The sequence below is a fragment of the Lissotriton helveticus genome, chromosome 11, assembly GCF_964261635.1.
Source record: "Lissotriton helveticus chromosome 11, aLisHel1.1, whole genome shotgun sequence".
NCBI lineage: Eukaryota > Metazoa > Chordata > Amphibia > Caudata > Salamandridae > Lissotriton > Lissotriton helveticus.
This window is the reverse complement of record NC_136072.1, coordinates 126,172,176-126,187,424: the sequence shown is the minus strand read 5'-3', so window position 1 is coordinate 126,187,424 and position 15,249 is coordinate 126,172,176. Positions and strand designations below refer to the sequence as shown.

Sequence of the window (15,249 nt, the reverse complement as noted above, 5' to 3'; positions counted from 1 at the left end):
ATGCACTTGAGAAGGGCATCTTCAGATATGGGGTCAAAGCTCTGCCAGATGGCTAAGGATTTGCGCTCCTCTGGAGGTGTAGGATGAGCAACCTGATCCACAAGTGCTTTCACTTTTCCATCGAAGAAAACAGCGAAATCCGCTGCTCTCTTTGAAGAATCCTCCACCTTGGAGGTTGGGGGAGAGCAGCTCGGAGTCTTGATGAGATCGAATAGTTTTTTGGGTCTATTTTTGGCGGAGTCCAGGAGGGTTTTGAAGTGCGTCGCTTTCTCAAGGAAGATGTGTTTGTGGTACTTGCATCTTGCTGTGCGAAGAGGCAACCCAGAGGCTGGACAAGAAGGAGGGAGCAGGGGCAGGGAAGTGATGTGTCGCTGTTTGATAGGACCCACAGAGACTTTCTGCCAGCCCCCTAATCAACTTTTAAAAAGTACTTGCACAGGAAGAGAAGCTCTCTCTGGGGTGTGGTCTGCTGAGGTGGAAGGTGCTGGAGCCTGGCAATGGGCAGTTGGAAGGAGAGACCCCCTGACTGTCACCCAGGCCCCTAACAGCACCAGAAGAAGCGCCCAGGACTGGTGCGCAGAAGCAGGGGCCTCTGCGCAGGGAGAAGAGAGGCGCAGGAGGAGAGCCAGGCGAAAGGCTGGTGCAGGAAGCCAGTGCAGACCGCTCCCTGCAGAGTGCACCCTCTTGGAGACCCGGAGAGTGAAAGAGAGTGCTCCCAGTGACTGGGGGCGCCGCCGGGAGCAAGAAGATGCGAAAATGGGACAGATCGGACCTCCAGGGGCTGAGATATTACCCCCAGAAGGTGAGAGACCTTGGACCTGTGGCCCCCTGACGGCGAAGCGCGCGAGGCTCCGCCGCTGGTCCCGGAAAGGCCCCCGGGGTGGGTCAGGTCCCGGGGACTGCCCTCCAACGTGGAGAGCCCGCGGGGGTCCCGGGTGGGACCGGGGCCCCGGACAAGGAAGGAGGAGCCAGGGGCCCGGGTGGGACCGGGCCCCCGACCAAAGCGCGGAACGGCCGGGTGTGGGCTCCCCACGTCGCATACCCTTACCCGGGGGTCCGGGTGGGACCGGGCCCCCCACCGAGGCCCTAGAAAGCGGCAGGAGCTTGAAGCGCCCCATGATGCCTTGCAAGGCATGAAGAATGGAATGTTTTTGGCATTTTGGTGGCCCCCAGAGGAGAGGGGTCACCCTTGAGTGTGAAAAGGTGCTGGGGGGAGCTGCTGGAGCAGCGCAGTCTCGCCCCCAGCACAAAGCTAAGTCCCACCCTAAGTTTGTTGAGGATTTAAAAAGAATAACCCCTCAACTCTCAGCGAAGATTGCATCACCTCCTAAGCTGGAACTTTTGTTCTACAGCTGGGGATTCATTGAGAAGTGCATCAAAGATTGAAGGGCTGAGTTGGAGATGTCTCGAGAAGGGCATCCCCTGGAGGTGAAATGGCGTAATTGCACTGAAATGCATTTATTAATGGTTATTTCTTTTAGAGGGACTGGTGGTCAATGTGAAGTACTGGTGTAAGGTGATGTCACAAGCAAAGTGGATTTAAGTGGCTAGACACTCCTGCTAGGGTGTCTGACGGTATTTACAACTTAATCCTGTGATCATCTGTGATGCCTTTAGGGGCTGTAATTGCAATGCATTTTTAATGATATCCAAATGTGCTGAGTACTGTCATTCTAAAGTGTGCGTAAACATGTAGTCTTGCTGCTGCGCTTAGGTGAAGACCCCAGACTGTTAGCTCTTAAGATGTAGAGGTGTATACTTTAGGGTCAGTAGGAGATGCTTGGTCAGGGTCATGTGTCATCAAGGCAGGTGTATCCCTGTTTAATGCTTGTTGAGGTAATGGGAGGAGGACGCCACTGGGATGGTGCCAGTGCGCAGGGCCCTCGCCCCAGGTTAGGTTCAACTAATTGCATTGGGGCAAGATGATGTGCATACATGGGAGTGGTGGTACTAGACCCGACCCCCCCTGCGGGAGGGGTGGAGATGTTATGCAATGTCACAAAGTAATTCCAACAGCTTATGTATATTTGTAAATTGGTGTATAGTATTGAGTGGTGTGTGTGTGTTTAATAAATGTACTCTTACTTTTATAAAGCAAAGTACAGACTGGACAATCAATTATTGAGTGTTATTTTTGCGCACCTGCAAATGGCGATTACTAGCCCACACCACCTCCCTTGAGTAAGCCTCAGACTGCTCTGCAACGCTACCCTCTGAGAGTCAGGCGCTGCCCTAGGGTGTTTGGTTCCCAGTGAAGGACAAATGTGTCATGTTATTTGTGCAGGCCTCACAGATGCTGCCTCGTTTTCCAACATTGGTGTCTAGCGACGGGAAACATAGTATCCCATTCTGGTGTGCATTTATAGCATTTGATAAGTCCAGTTTAGCCACACATTACCTATGCAGTAATGAGCAAATGGAAGAGCGCAAGGCTCTGAGAAGGGTTCAAAGTTTTGGTTATGTGAACTAGAAGTATGTGAAAGTAAAGCCCCGTGCCCATATGTGTCATGTGAAGATATTATAGTTTAAATGTAAACTGTATTGATATGACAGCGCTATGTTGATTATCATGTGCTAGCGGGATGGTGCTTTCCAGGAAATGATTACAAACAAATGCTCCAAACCATATTGTACACCTTTGAACCCTAACTACACGCACTACACCTGCATGAGGACGGTGTCTCCTCAAGAGATAGGGACAGCAACTGATACCTACATCACAGAGGGGGGTGTAGGGGTGGATGGACCTTTATGGGGGTCAAGAGAAAAGGGGGTCCTGGGAGGTTCCCGCACTTTTTAAGGGCAGGGAGGGTTTCCACAGAAGGGGCCCCAGATATCCTTCCCCCGCTGAAAGTTTCTTGCTATTGGCGCAGGCCTAAACCACTTGAAGGGTGGGGCAGGAGGTTTCTTCTCCCCGGGTAGTAACACCCCAGGGGTTCCCATAGTGGGGGACCCCAACAAACTTTTCCCACGGTGGGAGGAGGGTGTGGTAGAGGTGAGTGTCCAGCAGGCCCCCCAGGTTAACTGGTGGGGAGGTGAGCAACCCAGGGGTGGCCCCTGGTAGTGGGTGGCCCCAAAGGAGGGTAGTTCTTGAGTGATGGTGTGTAGTGGTAGCCCCTAGGTGGGCTAGGTAACTGACCCAGTGAAGATCTGAGTGGGGGGGATGTGCTCCCTAGTTTTCAGTTGAAGGGTTAGTGGTGGACGGTGACCAGTCCGGTAGTTCCTGTGGGACTTGAACCCCAGGACTAGGAGCTGGTAGAGGGAACCTGAAGTGGTGGCTGGGGCGATGCCTAGCCGGTAACCAGTCAGGTAGGTCCTGTGGGACTTGGACCCAAGGACCAGAGGCATGGGGATGTTCCCCTAGCTCGAGGCAGGAGGTGGACTTCTGCAAGGTAGTACCACCCTGAACACAGGTTGGGCCTATCTTCAGTGAAGGGACCTGTGTTTCGCGAAGGGGTGGTGCAGGCCTAGCCGGGATCTTTAGTGTCCCTGGCTGAGAGTGGTAGCACTACCCTGAAGGCAGGTGGGGCCTATCTTAAGTGAAGGGACCCTGCTCTTCAGAAGGGGTGGTGCAGGCCATCCAGGGACCATGTAGGTCCCTGGACGTTCTCCCAAGGCGCTGCTGGGAGATTGGGGAGAGCCATGAGAAGTGGGTCTGGGTCTAGCTAACTCTGGGCCCACAGGCTCTCTAAGGGTACTCCGGGAGGAGAGCGCGCCTCTCGGAGGGAAGGGTGCAGAGGCCCTGTTCTCGCAGCGGAGAACAAGAAAGGGGTCTAGGTTCCCAGGGTAGTTTCCGTGTGGAGCTACTGACGGGGGGAATGAGCTGTAGGGGGTCTGACAAGGCACCCTCAGTGTTCCTCCCTAGCACTGCCAGTGGGGTAGTGAGACCGGTCTGAGGTCCTATTTTTGGAGTCAGGCTAGTGGTCAGAGGAGCTTTTCTGTGTGGGAAAAGCATGAGTGGCTGTGCTTTCTTTAGGGAAGTCAGTCATCCCGAAAGGGTGGTGGCAGCAAAATGACCTCAGCGGCAGGCTGAGGGTGAGGGTCCAGAGAGGTTGCATCTTTAGGGTGCAAGGACCAAAACGGAGAGAGGGTACTGGTTGGAACAAACTCTGGAAGGGAGACCAGCTAGTGGCCCGGGGATGGGAGGTACACCTGTCCTTGGAGACCGCATCAGTGCCGAGGCACTGTACCCTTGTCCAGAAAAGGGGTAGGCATAGTGTTGCCTGCCCAAGGGCAAAGGTGGGCCTAGTTAGGCTGAGTCCATGTAGACCATGAGTGACCTGGAGGTATCTAAACTAGAGCCTGGAGGGTTCTTGGGGTAGTCTGGGATCCCTGTCATTTGTGGAGATTTCATGGATGTGAGAAGCAGGTGGTCTGAGCGGATAACTGGTGAGTAAGGGGGGGGTCTGGTCAGAACCCCTTATAACTAGTTATCGCTGACTACGGGAAGTGTACCCATGTAGAGTGGCTACTTCTTCCCTGTAGGAATCAGCTGGGCGCGGCGTGTGTTAGAAGGTGGTTCTGACACTAGGGCCGCCCGGATTTTTCGCTTTTTGAGCACCTAATTATGGAGCTTTTACTGTGGGGGAGCCTCATAATCTGGGACTCATCCACAGTGAACTCATAATGAAGGAGACTGCATGGAGATTTTACTGGTGTCCGCCTGGCTTGACTAGGCCGCTGCGCAGCAGCTGGAGTATGGGACACCGTGCTGGTTACATGCAGACACGGGTGTACATGCGGGTGCACACGTGTAGGAGCTGCGCAGGGGAGATTCCTAGCGTGTGCAGTCCAGGAGCAGCTACAGAGTGAATGGTGTGGCAGGACTTATGCAGAATTGGGGGGTGACATGGAATAGGCTTTATACCCTGGGAAGGAACATGCCAGGGAAAGTCAGTGCGTTTTACTGTGTTTTCACTTCATTATTCCCCTATGGGGATGTGGGGCCCATGGCTAAAATGACTTCCACAAAGCCTACAGATTCCAGACATGCACTAAAGTCCATTGTAGAGTAGGTGAAAATAAGTATTCTGCAGAGTCCAAAGTCATATTTGTACTGATTTTGGATCATACAGAACTGTCATATTTCTCTGAGCCAACCATGACCAGACCCAGGCTGAGGGTTGACCTCAGCTGGATGGATTGATAACCTTTCTTCCACAAGCTAGGGTCTCCTCTCCACAAAGAAGATGGGTGGGGCTACAGGCTCATCCATTAGCAGCTGTCACTGGGTGCCAGGCACCAGGCTGCACCAAGAAAGAAAGAGTTGGGTTTCAGAGGCCATGTGGCCAGAGACACTGGATGACTCCATTTTGAACAAACCCAGAGGCTGGACAAGAAGGAGGGAGCAGGGGCAGAGAAGTGATGTGTCGCTGTTTGATAGGACCCACAGAGACTTTCTGCCAGCCCCCTAATCAACTTTTAAAAAGTACTTGCACAGGAAGAGAAGCTCTCTCTGGGGTGTGGTCTGCTGAGGTGGAAGGTGCTGGAGCCTGGCAATGGGCAGTTGGAAGGAGAGACCCCCTGACTGTCACCCAGGCCCCTAACAGCACCAGAAGAAGCGCCCAGGACTGGTGCGCAGAAGCAGGAGCCTCTGCGCAGGGAGAAGAGAGGCGCAGGAGGAGAGCCAGGCGAAAGGCTGGTGCAGGAAGCCAGTGCAGACCGCTCCCTGCAGAGTGCACCCTCTTGGAGACCCGGAGAGTGAAAGAGAGTGCTCCCAGTGACTGGGGGCGCCGCCGGGAGCAAGAAGATGCGAAAATGGGACAGATCGGACCTCCAGGGGCTGAGATATGGCCCCCAGAAGGTGAGAGACTCTGGACCTGTGGCCCCCTGACGGCGAAGTGCGTGTGGCTCCGCCGCTGGTCCCGGAAAGGCCCCCGGAGTGGGTCAGGTCCCGGGGACTGCCCTCCAACGTGGAGAGCCTGCGGGGGTCCCGGGTGGGACCGGGGCCCCGGACAAGGAAGGAGGAGCCCCGACCAAAGCGCGGAGCGGCCGGGTGTGGGCTCCCCACGTCGCATAACCTTACCCGGGGGTCCGGGTGGGACCAGGCCCCCCACCGAGGCCCCAGAAAGTGGCAGGAGCTTGAAGCGCCCCATGATGCCTTGCAAGGCATGAGGAATGGAATGTTTTTGGCGTTTTGGTGGCCCCCAGAGGAGAGGGGTCACCCTTGAGTGTGAAAAGGTGCTGGGGGGAGCTGCTGGAGCAGCGCAGACTCGCCCCCAGTACAAAGCTAAGTCCCACCCTAAGTTTCTTGAGGATTTAAAAAGAATAACCCCTCAACTCTCAGCGAAGATTGCATCACCTCCTAGGCTGGAACTTTTGTTCTACAGCTGGGGGGGTTCATTGAGAAGTGCATCAAAGATTGAAGGGCTGAGTTGGAGATGTCTTGAGAAGGGCATCCCCTGGAGGAGAAATGGCATAATTGCACTGAAATGCATTTATTAATGGTTATTTCTTTTAGAGGGACTGATGTTCAATGTGAAGTACTGGTGTAAGGTGATGTCACAAGCAAAGTGGATTTAAGTGGCTAGACACTCCTGCTAGGGTGTCTGACGGTATTTACAACTTAATCCTGTGATCATCTGTGATGCCTTTAGGGGCTGTAATAGCAATGCATTTTTAATGATATCCAAATGTGCCGAGTACTTGCATTCTAAAGTGTGCGTAAACATGTAGTCTTGCTGCTGCGCTTAGGTGAAGACCCCAGACTGTTAGCCCTTAAGATGTAGAGGTGTATACTTTAGGGTCAGTAGGAGATGCTTGGTCAGGGTCATGTGTCATCAAGGCAGGTGTATCCCTGTTTAATGCTTGTTGAGGTAATGGGAGGAGGACGCCACTGGGATGGTGCCAGTGCGCAGGGCCTTCGCTCCAGGTTAGGTTCAACTAATTGCATTGGGGCAAGATGATGTGCATACATGGGAGTGGTGGTACTAGACCCCACCCCCCCTGCGGGAGGGGTGGAGATGTTATGCAATGTCACAAAGTAATTCCAACAGCTTATGTATATTTGTAAATTGGTGTATAGTATTGAGTGGTGTGTGTGTTTAATAAATGTACTCTTACTTTTATAAAGCAAAGTACAGACTGGACAATCAATTATTGAGTGTTATTTTTGCGCACCTGCTAATGGCGATTACTAGCCCACACCACCTCCCTTGAGTAAGCCTCAGACTGTTCTGCAACGCTACCCTCTGAGAGTCAGGCGCTGCCCTAGGGTGTTTGGTTCCCAGTGAAGGACAAATGTGTCATGTTATTTGTGCAGGCCTCACAGATGATAGATATATATCTATATCTATATCTATATCTATATCTATATATATATATATAGATAGATATATATATATATATATATATATATATATATATATCGAAGTCCACAGTCCTGCAGCGCAACGAACACCAGCGCAAAATCAGGTACAGACCACAACGAAGGAAGAAAGTTAAATCAGTGCTTTAATCCAAAAATGGGCAGCAGCATATTATATGTAGATGTATATGTATATATATATATACCCGGGAGCTCGCCGCGCAGGAGATGTTCTCAGATGAGATAGAACATGAGACTAACATCGAGAAGGAGGTGGGGGAAGGGGGGGCAAAGCGGTGCAGAAAACAGTAACACCAGAGATTTGTTCAAAGAGCTGGAGAAGCTAAAACGAAATGAGCAATCTAAATGGTGGGAAGCCCGCTCCCTTAAAAGATACCTTGATGTGGGCAGAGTCCCCAGGGGGCTACGCATTATGCTGGCCCCCAGCTATGAGACACCCAACCCCCTAATGATGGTAGAGTGGGGCCAATGTAACCTAGAGTCCTCGCGCAAACTGATGCAAATCTTAGTGAAATTTGCTGAGATAGATGGGGAAGAACTTCAGAAAAAGATAGATGCGCTTGAGGAGAAAATTAAAGCACTACTAGGTGACAAGGAAAACCCACAAGCCACCAAAATGAGGGATGAAATGGTGATGAGATTATCCAAAGAGGAGGAGAAAATCAAGACCAGGAAAATATATAAATTCAAAAGAGACAGAGATGACTATGCTAATGGCCAAATATTTACTTTCGCACGCCGTTATGATAATCTGAGAGCAGCAACAGCCAGTAAACGAGGTGCAGCAAGCAAAGGGGTGGCTTCACCAGAAACAGACGATGTATCGGTATACAGCTCTGCCGCAGAGAGCGGTTCTGATAATGAGAATGCTAGAAGTAAGAGTAATGTTGTGTTAACCTTGGGGGAAGAGTTGGCGGTTTTAAAAGACAGCAGAAAAGCAACCCTAAGACCGCGCTTCCAGGGAAAAACAACACAACCAAATCCCAGCGCAGGAGGGGCAGGAGAAAAGCTGCCAAACAAAGGAGAGATGACCAAGCGCGGACGAGGCCGGGGGCGTGGAGGGACCAGGAAACCCCAGCCTTAGTCACAGATACTGTAGTGGATTTACCAAGTGGTGAGAGTTTGGAAAGACAGCAAGTTATCGATCAACAACAAGCAAAATCCATAATAAACCTGAGTACAGTAGTTTTATCAGCTGCAGAACGGCAGCTTTTAAGCTTAGGTCTAAGCTTCTGCCCCGAATCGAACTTCTCATATACTAGAACAAGGGCTGATATTTACCATTACATACGGAAATTAAAACTAAAAAAGCAATTTGTGCATAAAACAGCTGGCCCAAATGTGGCACTAACTAAATCTGGGACGAGCACCTCTGAACTGGCAGTCAGCGATCTAAATTTGTTCCACGACATGTGTCAGTTGGGAAATGAAGAAAGTATGGGGACACAAGAAATAATGGCATCCAGTGGACAGAAGAAGCCAATTACCCCATTCAAGCCCAAATCCAAGTACATACCCCTGGCTGCACGTGATGGACTTGATGCTTTCAGTGATGCGATTGTACTACAAATTAAAAAGATGGCTTTAAACAACAAGGAAAATAAACGACAATATACGAATAAAGAGAGAAAACTCAATCAATTGTCAATAAAGTTAAAGGATGCTGAAGTAATAGTACGAAACTCTGACAAAGGCGGAAATATTGTCTTGTGGTCTATCACAGATTATCTTGAGGAGGCGCACAGACAATTGGATGACATCCAATGTTACAACAAAAGCAACCCACAGAAATACAGGATTATGCTGGAAAATCTGTGCAGGAACCTGGTGGCGTGGAAGGGACTTGGTATGCTAAGTGGAGATGAGTTCAAATACTTAAAGAAGGACCACCCACTGGTTCCATATATATACTTTATACCTAAAGTCCATAAAAATATCACAGCGCCACCAGGAAGGCCAATCATTGCAGCATGTGGCGGTCCCTTGGAAAATCTCTCAAGATATATTGACTATTTTTTGCAGCCACATATGAAATCCTTGAAATCGTATGTGCAGGACTCAAGCGATTTCTTGCGAAAAATAGAGGAGATTGTGTGGACACCAGATTTGTTGCTAGTTACATTGGATGTCAGCTCATTATATACATGTATAAAGCATAGGGATGGCCTGCGTGCGTGTGAGTACTATCTTAGCCGCAGGCCAATGGAATTAGCCCATCACACTAAGATGCTTTTGGAAATGCTGACATTCTGCCTTGACAATAATTACTTCATGTTCAATGGTCAAATGTACCAACAAGTTCAGGGTGTAGCAATGGGGGCCAGTTTCTCCCCAAGCTACGCGCGCCTGTTTATGGGGTGGTGGGAGGAACTGGTCCTCAAACGTAAATTTGAAAAATACTGCACTTCTAATATAACTTGTTGGCTTCGTTTTATTGATGATTTATTTATTGTGTGGCATGGTTCTGAAGAAAGTATTTTAAATTTCATACAGGAAATTAATGAAAATGATCTTAATCTGCATTTTACCTCTAGTATAAGCAGGGAATCGGTGACATTCTTAGATGTGCAGGTTTTATTATCAAATAATGTTCTTATCAGTACCCTTTTTAGAAAACCGACGGCAGGTAACACTCTTTTACATGCAACGAGTGCCCATCCACAACATTTGATCAAATCTATACCATACGGTGAGATGCTACGCATCCGCCGTATTTGTAGTAATAATGAAGACATGATCATCAAGCAACAAGAAAGCTCCATGAGATTTGTGGATAGGGGTTACAGTGCCAAGATAATACAAACCGCCATAAGAAAGTCACTGCTCAAAGCCAGAGGTGAACTGTTAACTTACAAAGAGAAACCCAATATACTGCAAAGTGGCAATGCCAACCCTGTAAGATTAATAATGACATACTCAAAGCAGGAAAAAGAACTTAGGAGTATTGTCAGAAGAAATTGGCATTTTGTTCGAGATGACCCAATAATTGGAGAATTGATGCCCCCAAATCCGTTGATAACTTACCGCAAAGGTTTGAGTATGGGTACTATTCTCTCGAAAAATAGTGAGGAACATCTTGGCAAGGAACCATGGCGGCCAATCAGTAGGGGTTTCTACAAGTGTTTGGCATGTAAGGCATGCCAACATGGTGTGAACACCAAGAAATACACTACAGTAATTCCTAAAATCACCCGGGAAATAAAACAACATCTAACCTGTAGAACAGAGTATTGTGTGTACATATTGGAATGCGATTGCAAACTCAGGTATATTGGAAGTAGTAAACTGCAAATCCACAAGAGAATTTTACAGCACCTACGCGCTATCACCAATAAAGATCAAAGTTACCCGGTTGCCAGGCACTTTGAGGCATGTCACAACAGTAGACCTCAGTGCCTTAAATACTTTGCTATTGAATCGGTCCCGTTAACTAAAAGAGGGGGTGATAGAGAGGCTTGTATGCGTAGGTTGGAAACAAAATATATCCTTGAGTTTAATTCCAAATGGCCTGGAGGCCTCAATACCACGGAGGACCTCCACACATATCTATAAACTGGAAATATGTACACCAAGTAAGACAAATGGATCATAGACATATCAAATAGCACTTTAGTCAGAGTATAAGAGGAGTTGGATTATACATTGCACATTTTGCACATCTTTGTATTTATACTGTGTAACATATATTGTCTGGTTTTTTTATATTGAAAGGATATTTATAACTGTGATGTATAATTATGATATGATTGATTTTAGCCGTCTTTTAGATATTTGGGTAGTTTTATCCTAGTGTTTTTTATGATAGCTGATTTTAATCATGTCACCGATTCCCTTTTTTATAGGCTGGTTTTATGGTGTTGATGTAATTCATTTTAATGGCGTAATCAATTATGCGCTGTTTTAGTGAGTTCGAATATATTGTCTATTTCATTAGTACTGTATGGTTTTAGTACACTAAAATGAGTCTTGAATCAAATGATCAATAATTTTCTATTTAACATCTATGAAAGTATTCCGTCCCTGTATATATCCCGTTAACTTTCTCCCCATCAATACTAAGTCCTTGAAATCTCAATGCACCAGTCACTTTGATTATATTGCACTAAATAGCACGAGGTCACTTTATACTATAAGTCATTCCCGTGGTAATATAGGATGTGCAATAATGAATACATAAAATTAGAATATATATATATATGCAAAATGATAATTATTTGCAACATTTTCTAATTAAGTATACTCAGTGGCTGGACAATATCCCACAGTTGAGCATTTCCTCTGTATGGTCTCTTGATACTGTTGATTATAATTTTTGATCTTTTCTATTATTATGTAATAATAGAAATTTTTATAATTTTGTTTATGACTTAGTACACGTTGGTGAGCACTAGTATTTGAACTTTAGTTATGCAATGTCGGATGGATGAGGCTGTAATAATTAATCTGTGTTTTGGATGGTGGAACCAGCATTTATGCTGATATTTAATTGCACTATGCTAATCTTTTTCCAAAACACATTAGAGGCATGGTTATTTACAATGTCGGTTAAATAATACAAGGTTGTTTTATGTATTTATACAGCTAGTAATGATATTTCCATTGTGAAAATATATGTATTTATACACTTAGTATATTTTTTCTATGTCCATCAATTTGACATGTGATTGCACGTTTTCACTTTAAAAGGGGTCAAAGCACTCTGTAATGCCATGTGACCAAGGCCGCTGGGACGGCCGAAACGCGTCATGACACCCTGTCTGTTGGCTAAATAAAGAATGCTGAGAAAAGTTGGTCCTTGCCTCGTATTTCGCTGGGAAAGCGTAGCTGCTGCGAGGTATTGCAGATATATATATATATATATATATATAAAATCACAAAGCTCAACGATGCCACTCAGCAAAAAACGGAGAAACGGACTCTTGATTCAGCTTCAGTTGCAGGTAAACTTTATTTTGGATTTTTCAAAAGTGCATTGCTTGTGCCGAAAAAAAACACCAGACGCGTTTCGGCGAACTTGATCACCAGGATCTGTAAGTTGACGGGGCCAAAAGGGAGAGGGCACTTTAGAAGCCAGAACGTAGGTTGAGAAAGGCTGTGAAGGTCACAATGCAACCAGGAGGAACTCGCAGAAGTGAACCGCGATTGACACAGAGTTTAGAATTTTAGTTAATGGGCGGCAGAGGACCACCTCTATGAATGGCCATGTAATTCACCAAAATGGTGTTCAAATATCCCCTTCATTCACCCTAAAAGGAGTGAATGGAGAACCAGTGTTAGCGGTTTAATTAACTCACCCAAACCCATCCCCGGCCAACCTTCCTTCAATCAAGACCGGATCGACTACCTCAAAGCTCAAACCACAATCTTGTGAATGTCAAAAGGTAATCGCCTGAGAAAACTCTTTTTCTGTGGTCTAAATGTAAAAGTACATGATTTGAGATTGAGAACACTTTAGCCATCTAGCAAAAACAAAACAATAATTAAAGCTAAAGGCTAATAAGTTCACCATGTCCGGCGCGTGACCAAGATCAACCGAGCAATTGCAAATTGTATATGCTATTCAAGCAAGCCCCTATAAAATGTTTATCTCCTGCCTGAAACAGTGCATTTTATTGTTTAATCAATGGCACACAATAGTTAAACTCATATGTTAAGTCTAGTGTATACATTTTAGCCAGACATAGCAGTGCTTGCTTCATGGCATAAGGAGATGTGCTGAGCAAGTTTCCATTGCAAGTGCCTCTGGAGTGAGCTTCCACAAGTCAAGGGTATAACAAAGAATATCAAAGCAGACAAAACAGCTGACGATATTATGCTAAAAAAGGAGAATGGTGGATTCACACAAAGATTCTAAATGGCATGCACTTAGCCAACAGTAGGCACTTGAGCATTACCCAACAAACCTTGGTTCACACTTACCCATAGAGCTCCCTTGAGGCAGCCAAAATAGTAGATGTTTTGCCAGTTCCAGGTGGCCCATAAAACAAAAGGTTTGGGAGCTGCAAAACCAAAAAATGGGACATCAGAAACTCTGCAATGAATGGTGTACTTCAAATCAATTTACATTGAGGAAAGAATACAATATGCGCAAATGCACCAGCATTGGCTGGTTTTGTAGGATCCACCCATGGAGTAGATATTTCACGCTGCTCACAGAAACCGATGAGCAACCTTTTCTACCATTTATCCTTTTCTAATACTATAGGAATATTGGTAAATGAGAAACTGCAGTGCTTATGAAAGTTGAAACTGCATAAAGTGAGAAATTAAGGAACTGTTACCCCTGGCTGACATGAGTGCTCTCCCTATCACTTTACTATCCAGGGCGCTGTGTCAAAGCACTGGGGGATTTCTTCCTATAGACTGGGGTTAATCCGTGTTAAGGGAAAGGCCTTCGACGGACAGTCGCGGCTGCTGAACAACCATGTAGCCCACCTTATCTTTCCATTGGAATAATAATTACAGCCCCCTCCGAGTTTTTTTATATCCCTTTTCTATAAGGGTTTTCTCTTTTGCTAGAATGGCATCCATACGTTCATGCAACAGAAAAATGTCACACTAACCAACAGGATGCACCAAGTGCATAAAAATACCCTTCCTTTCCACCCAAAAAGAAAGGTTTACAGCCCCAGCACGCTGTAACTCTTCAGTCATATGGATCCAGGCAAATCCAACTGGCTGGTAGCTGATCAAAATCCATTTGTACAAAATGTAGTGGCCATTTACTCTGAAATCGGTCCCCATTCCTGAACTAGCATAGCACCTTTTTTATGGGCTGGCTTGACAGCACAGCTGTCGCCCAACAATTATGTGAGCATCCCTAGAGAGGGGATTTGGCTCCGCCTACACATTGGAAGCCAGGAGTATGTGTTTTGATTGTTGAGAACTTCTGTGCCTCCACAAAAATATGCTGGCCCTCCACGCAACCGTGATCATTTTGATTATTTCATTATTTTATTATCCAGCTTCTTAAGCTTGAACTTTCAGGGGCGCACACAACTTTGGAATGCCATTAAAATGTATTTGATAACTAGGTAATTTATGTCGATTTTTGTTTCTCTACAAAAGAGGATGATGGACGGAGCGTTTGAACAAATCAAACACTCACCCCCAGTCAACTGATCTGGGTTTAATCCATCACCATTCTTTAGTTCACTCAGCCACCCCAGTTCAGACACGGCTATATGCAAATCAGTCTGACCCTGTGCCTTATGGGAACAGTCCAGCCCGAACTGCCAAGCCATGTCTTCCCTGGACCGGAAACAAGCATCCTGGGACCGGTTTCGGATTCATAATCCTCATCAGCCAGGCTATCTTGAATCCATTAGTTCACTCAGCCACCCCAGTTCAGACATGGCTATATGCAAATCAGTCTGACCCTGTGCCTTATGGGAACAGTCCAGCCCGAACTGCCAAGCCATGTCTTCCCTGGACCGGAAACAAGCATCCTGGGACCGGTTTCGGATTCATAATCCTCATCAGCCAGGCTATCTTGAATCCAGTGGCCAAGTGAACAAGGGACTCACGTCTGAGCATACCCTGCCACACTTAGGGCGAACAAAGCGATACAAAAGAGGATGATGGACGGAGCGTTTGAACAAATCAAACACTCACCCTAAGTCAACTGATCTGGGTTTATTCCATCACCATTCTTTAGTTCACTCAGCCACCCCAGTTCAGACACGGCTATATGCAAATCAGTCTGACCCTGTGCCTTATGGGAACAGTCCAGCCCGAACTGCCAAGCCATGTCTTCCCTGGACCGGAAACAAGCATCCTGGGACCGGTTTCGGATTCATAATCCTCATCAGCCAGGCTATCTTGAATCCAGTGGCCAAGTGAACAAGGGACTCACGTCTGAGAATACCCTGCCACACTTAGGGCGAACAAAGCGATACAAAAGAGGATGATGGACGGAGCGT

At 47.0% G+C, this 15,249-nt stretch overlaps 1 protein-coding gene across 1 annotated transcript in view; it reads right to left on the bottom strand.

Annotated features, from left to right (window-relative positions):
• The window catches only part of RFC4 (replication factor C subunit 4), a 149,150-nt gene that overhangs the window by 71,618 nt on the left and 62,283 nt on the right, over positions 1–15,249 (bottom strand). The window contains exon 4 of the mRNA XM_078665711.1: positions 13,247–13,326. Coding sequence (XP_078521837.1) covers positions 13,247–13,326 — 80 coding nt within the window. The remainder of the gene's footprint in view (positions 1–13,246; positions 13,327–15,249) is intronic.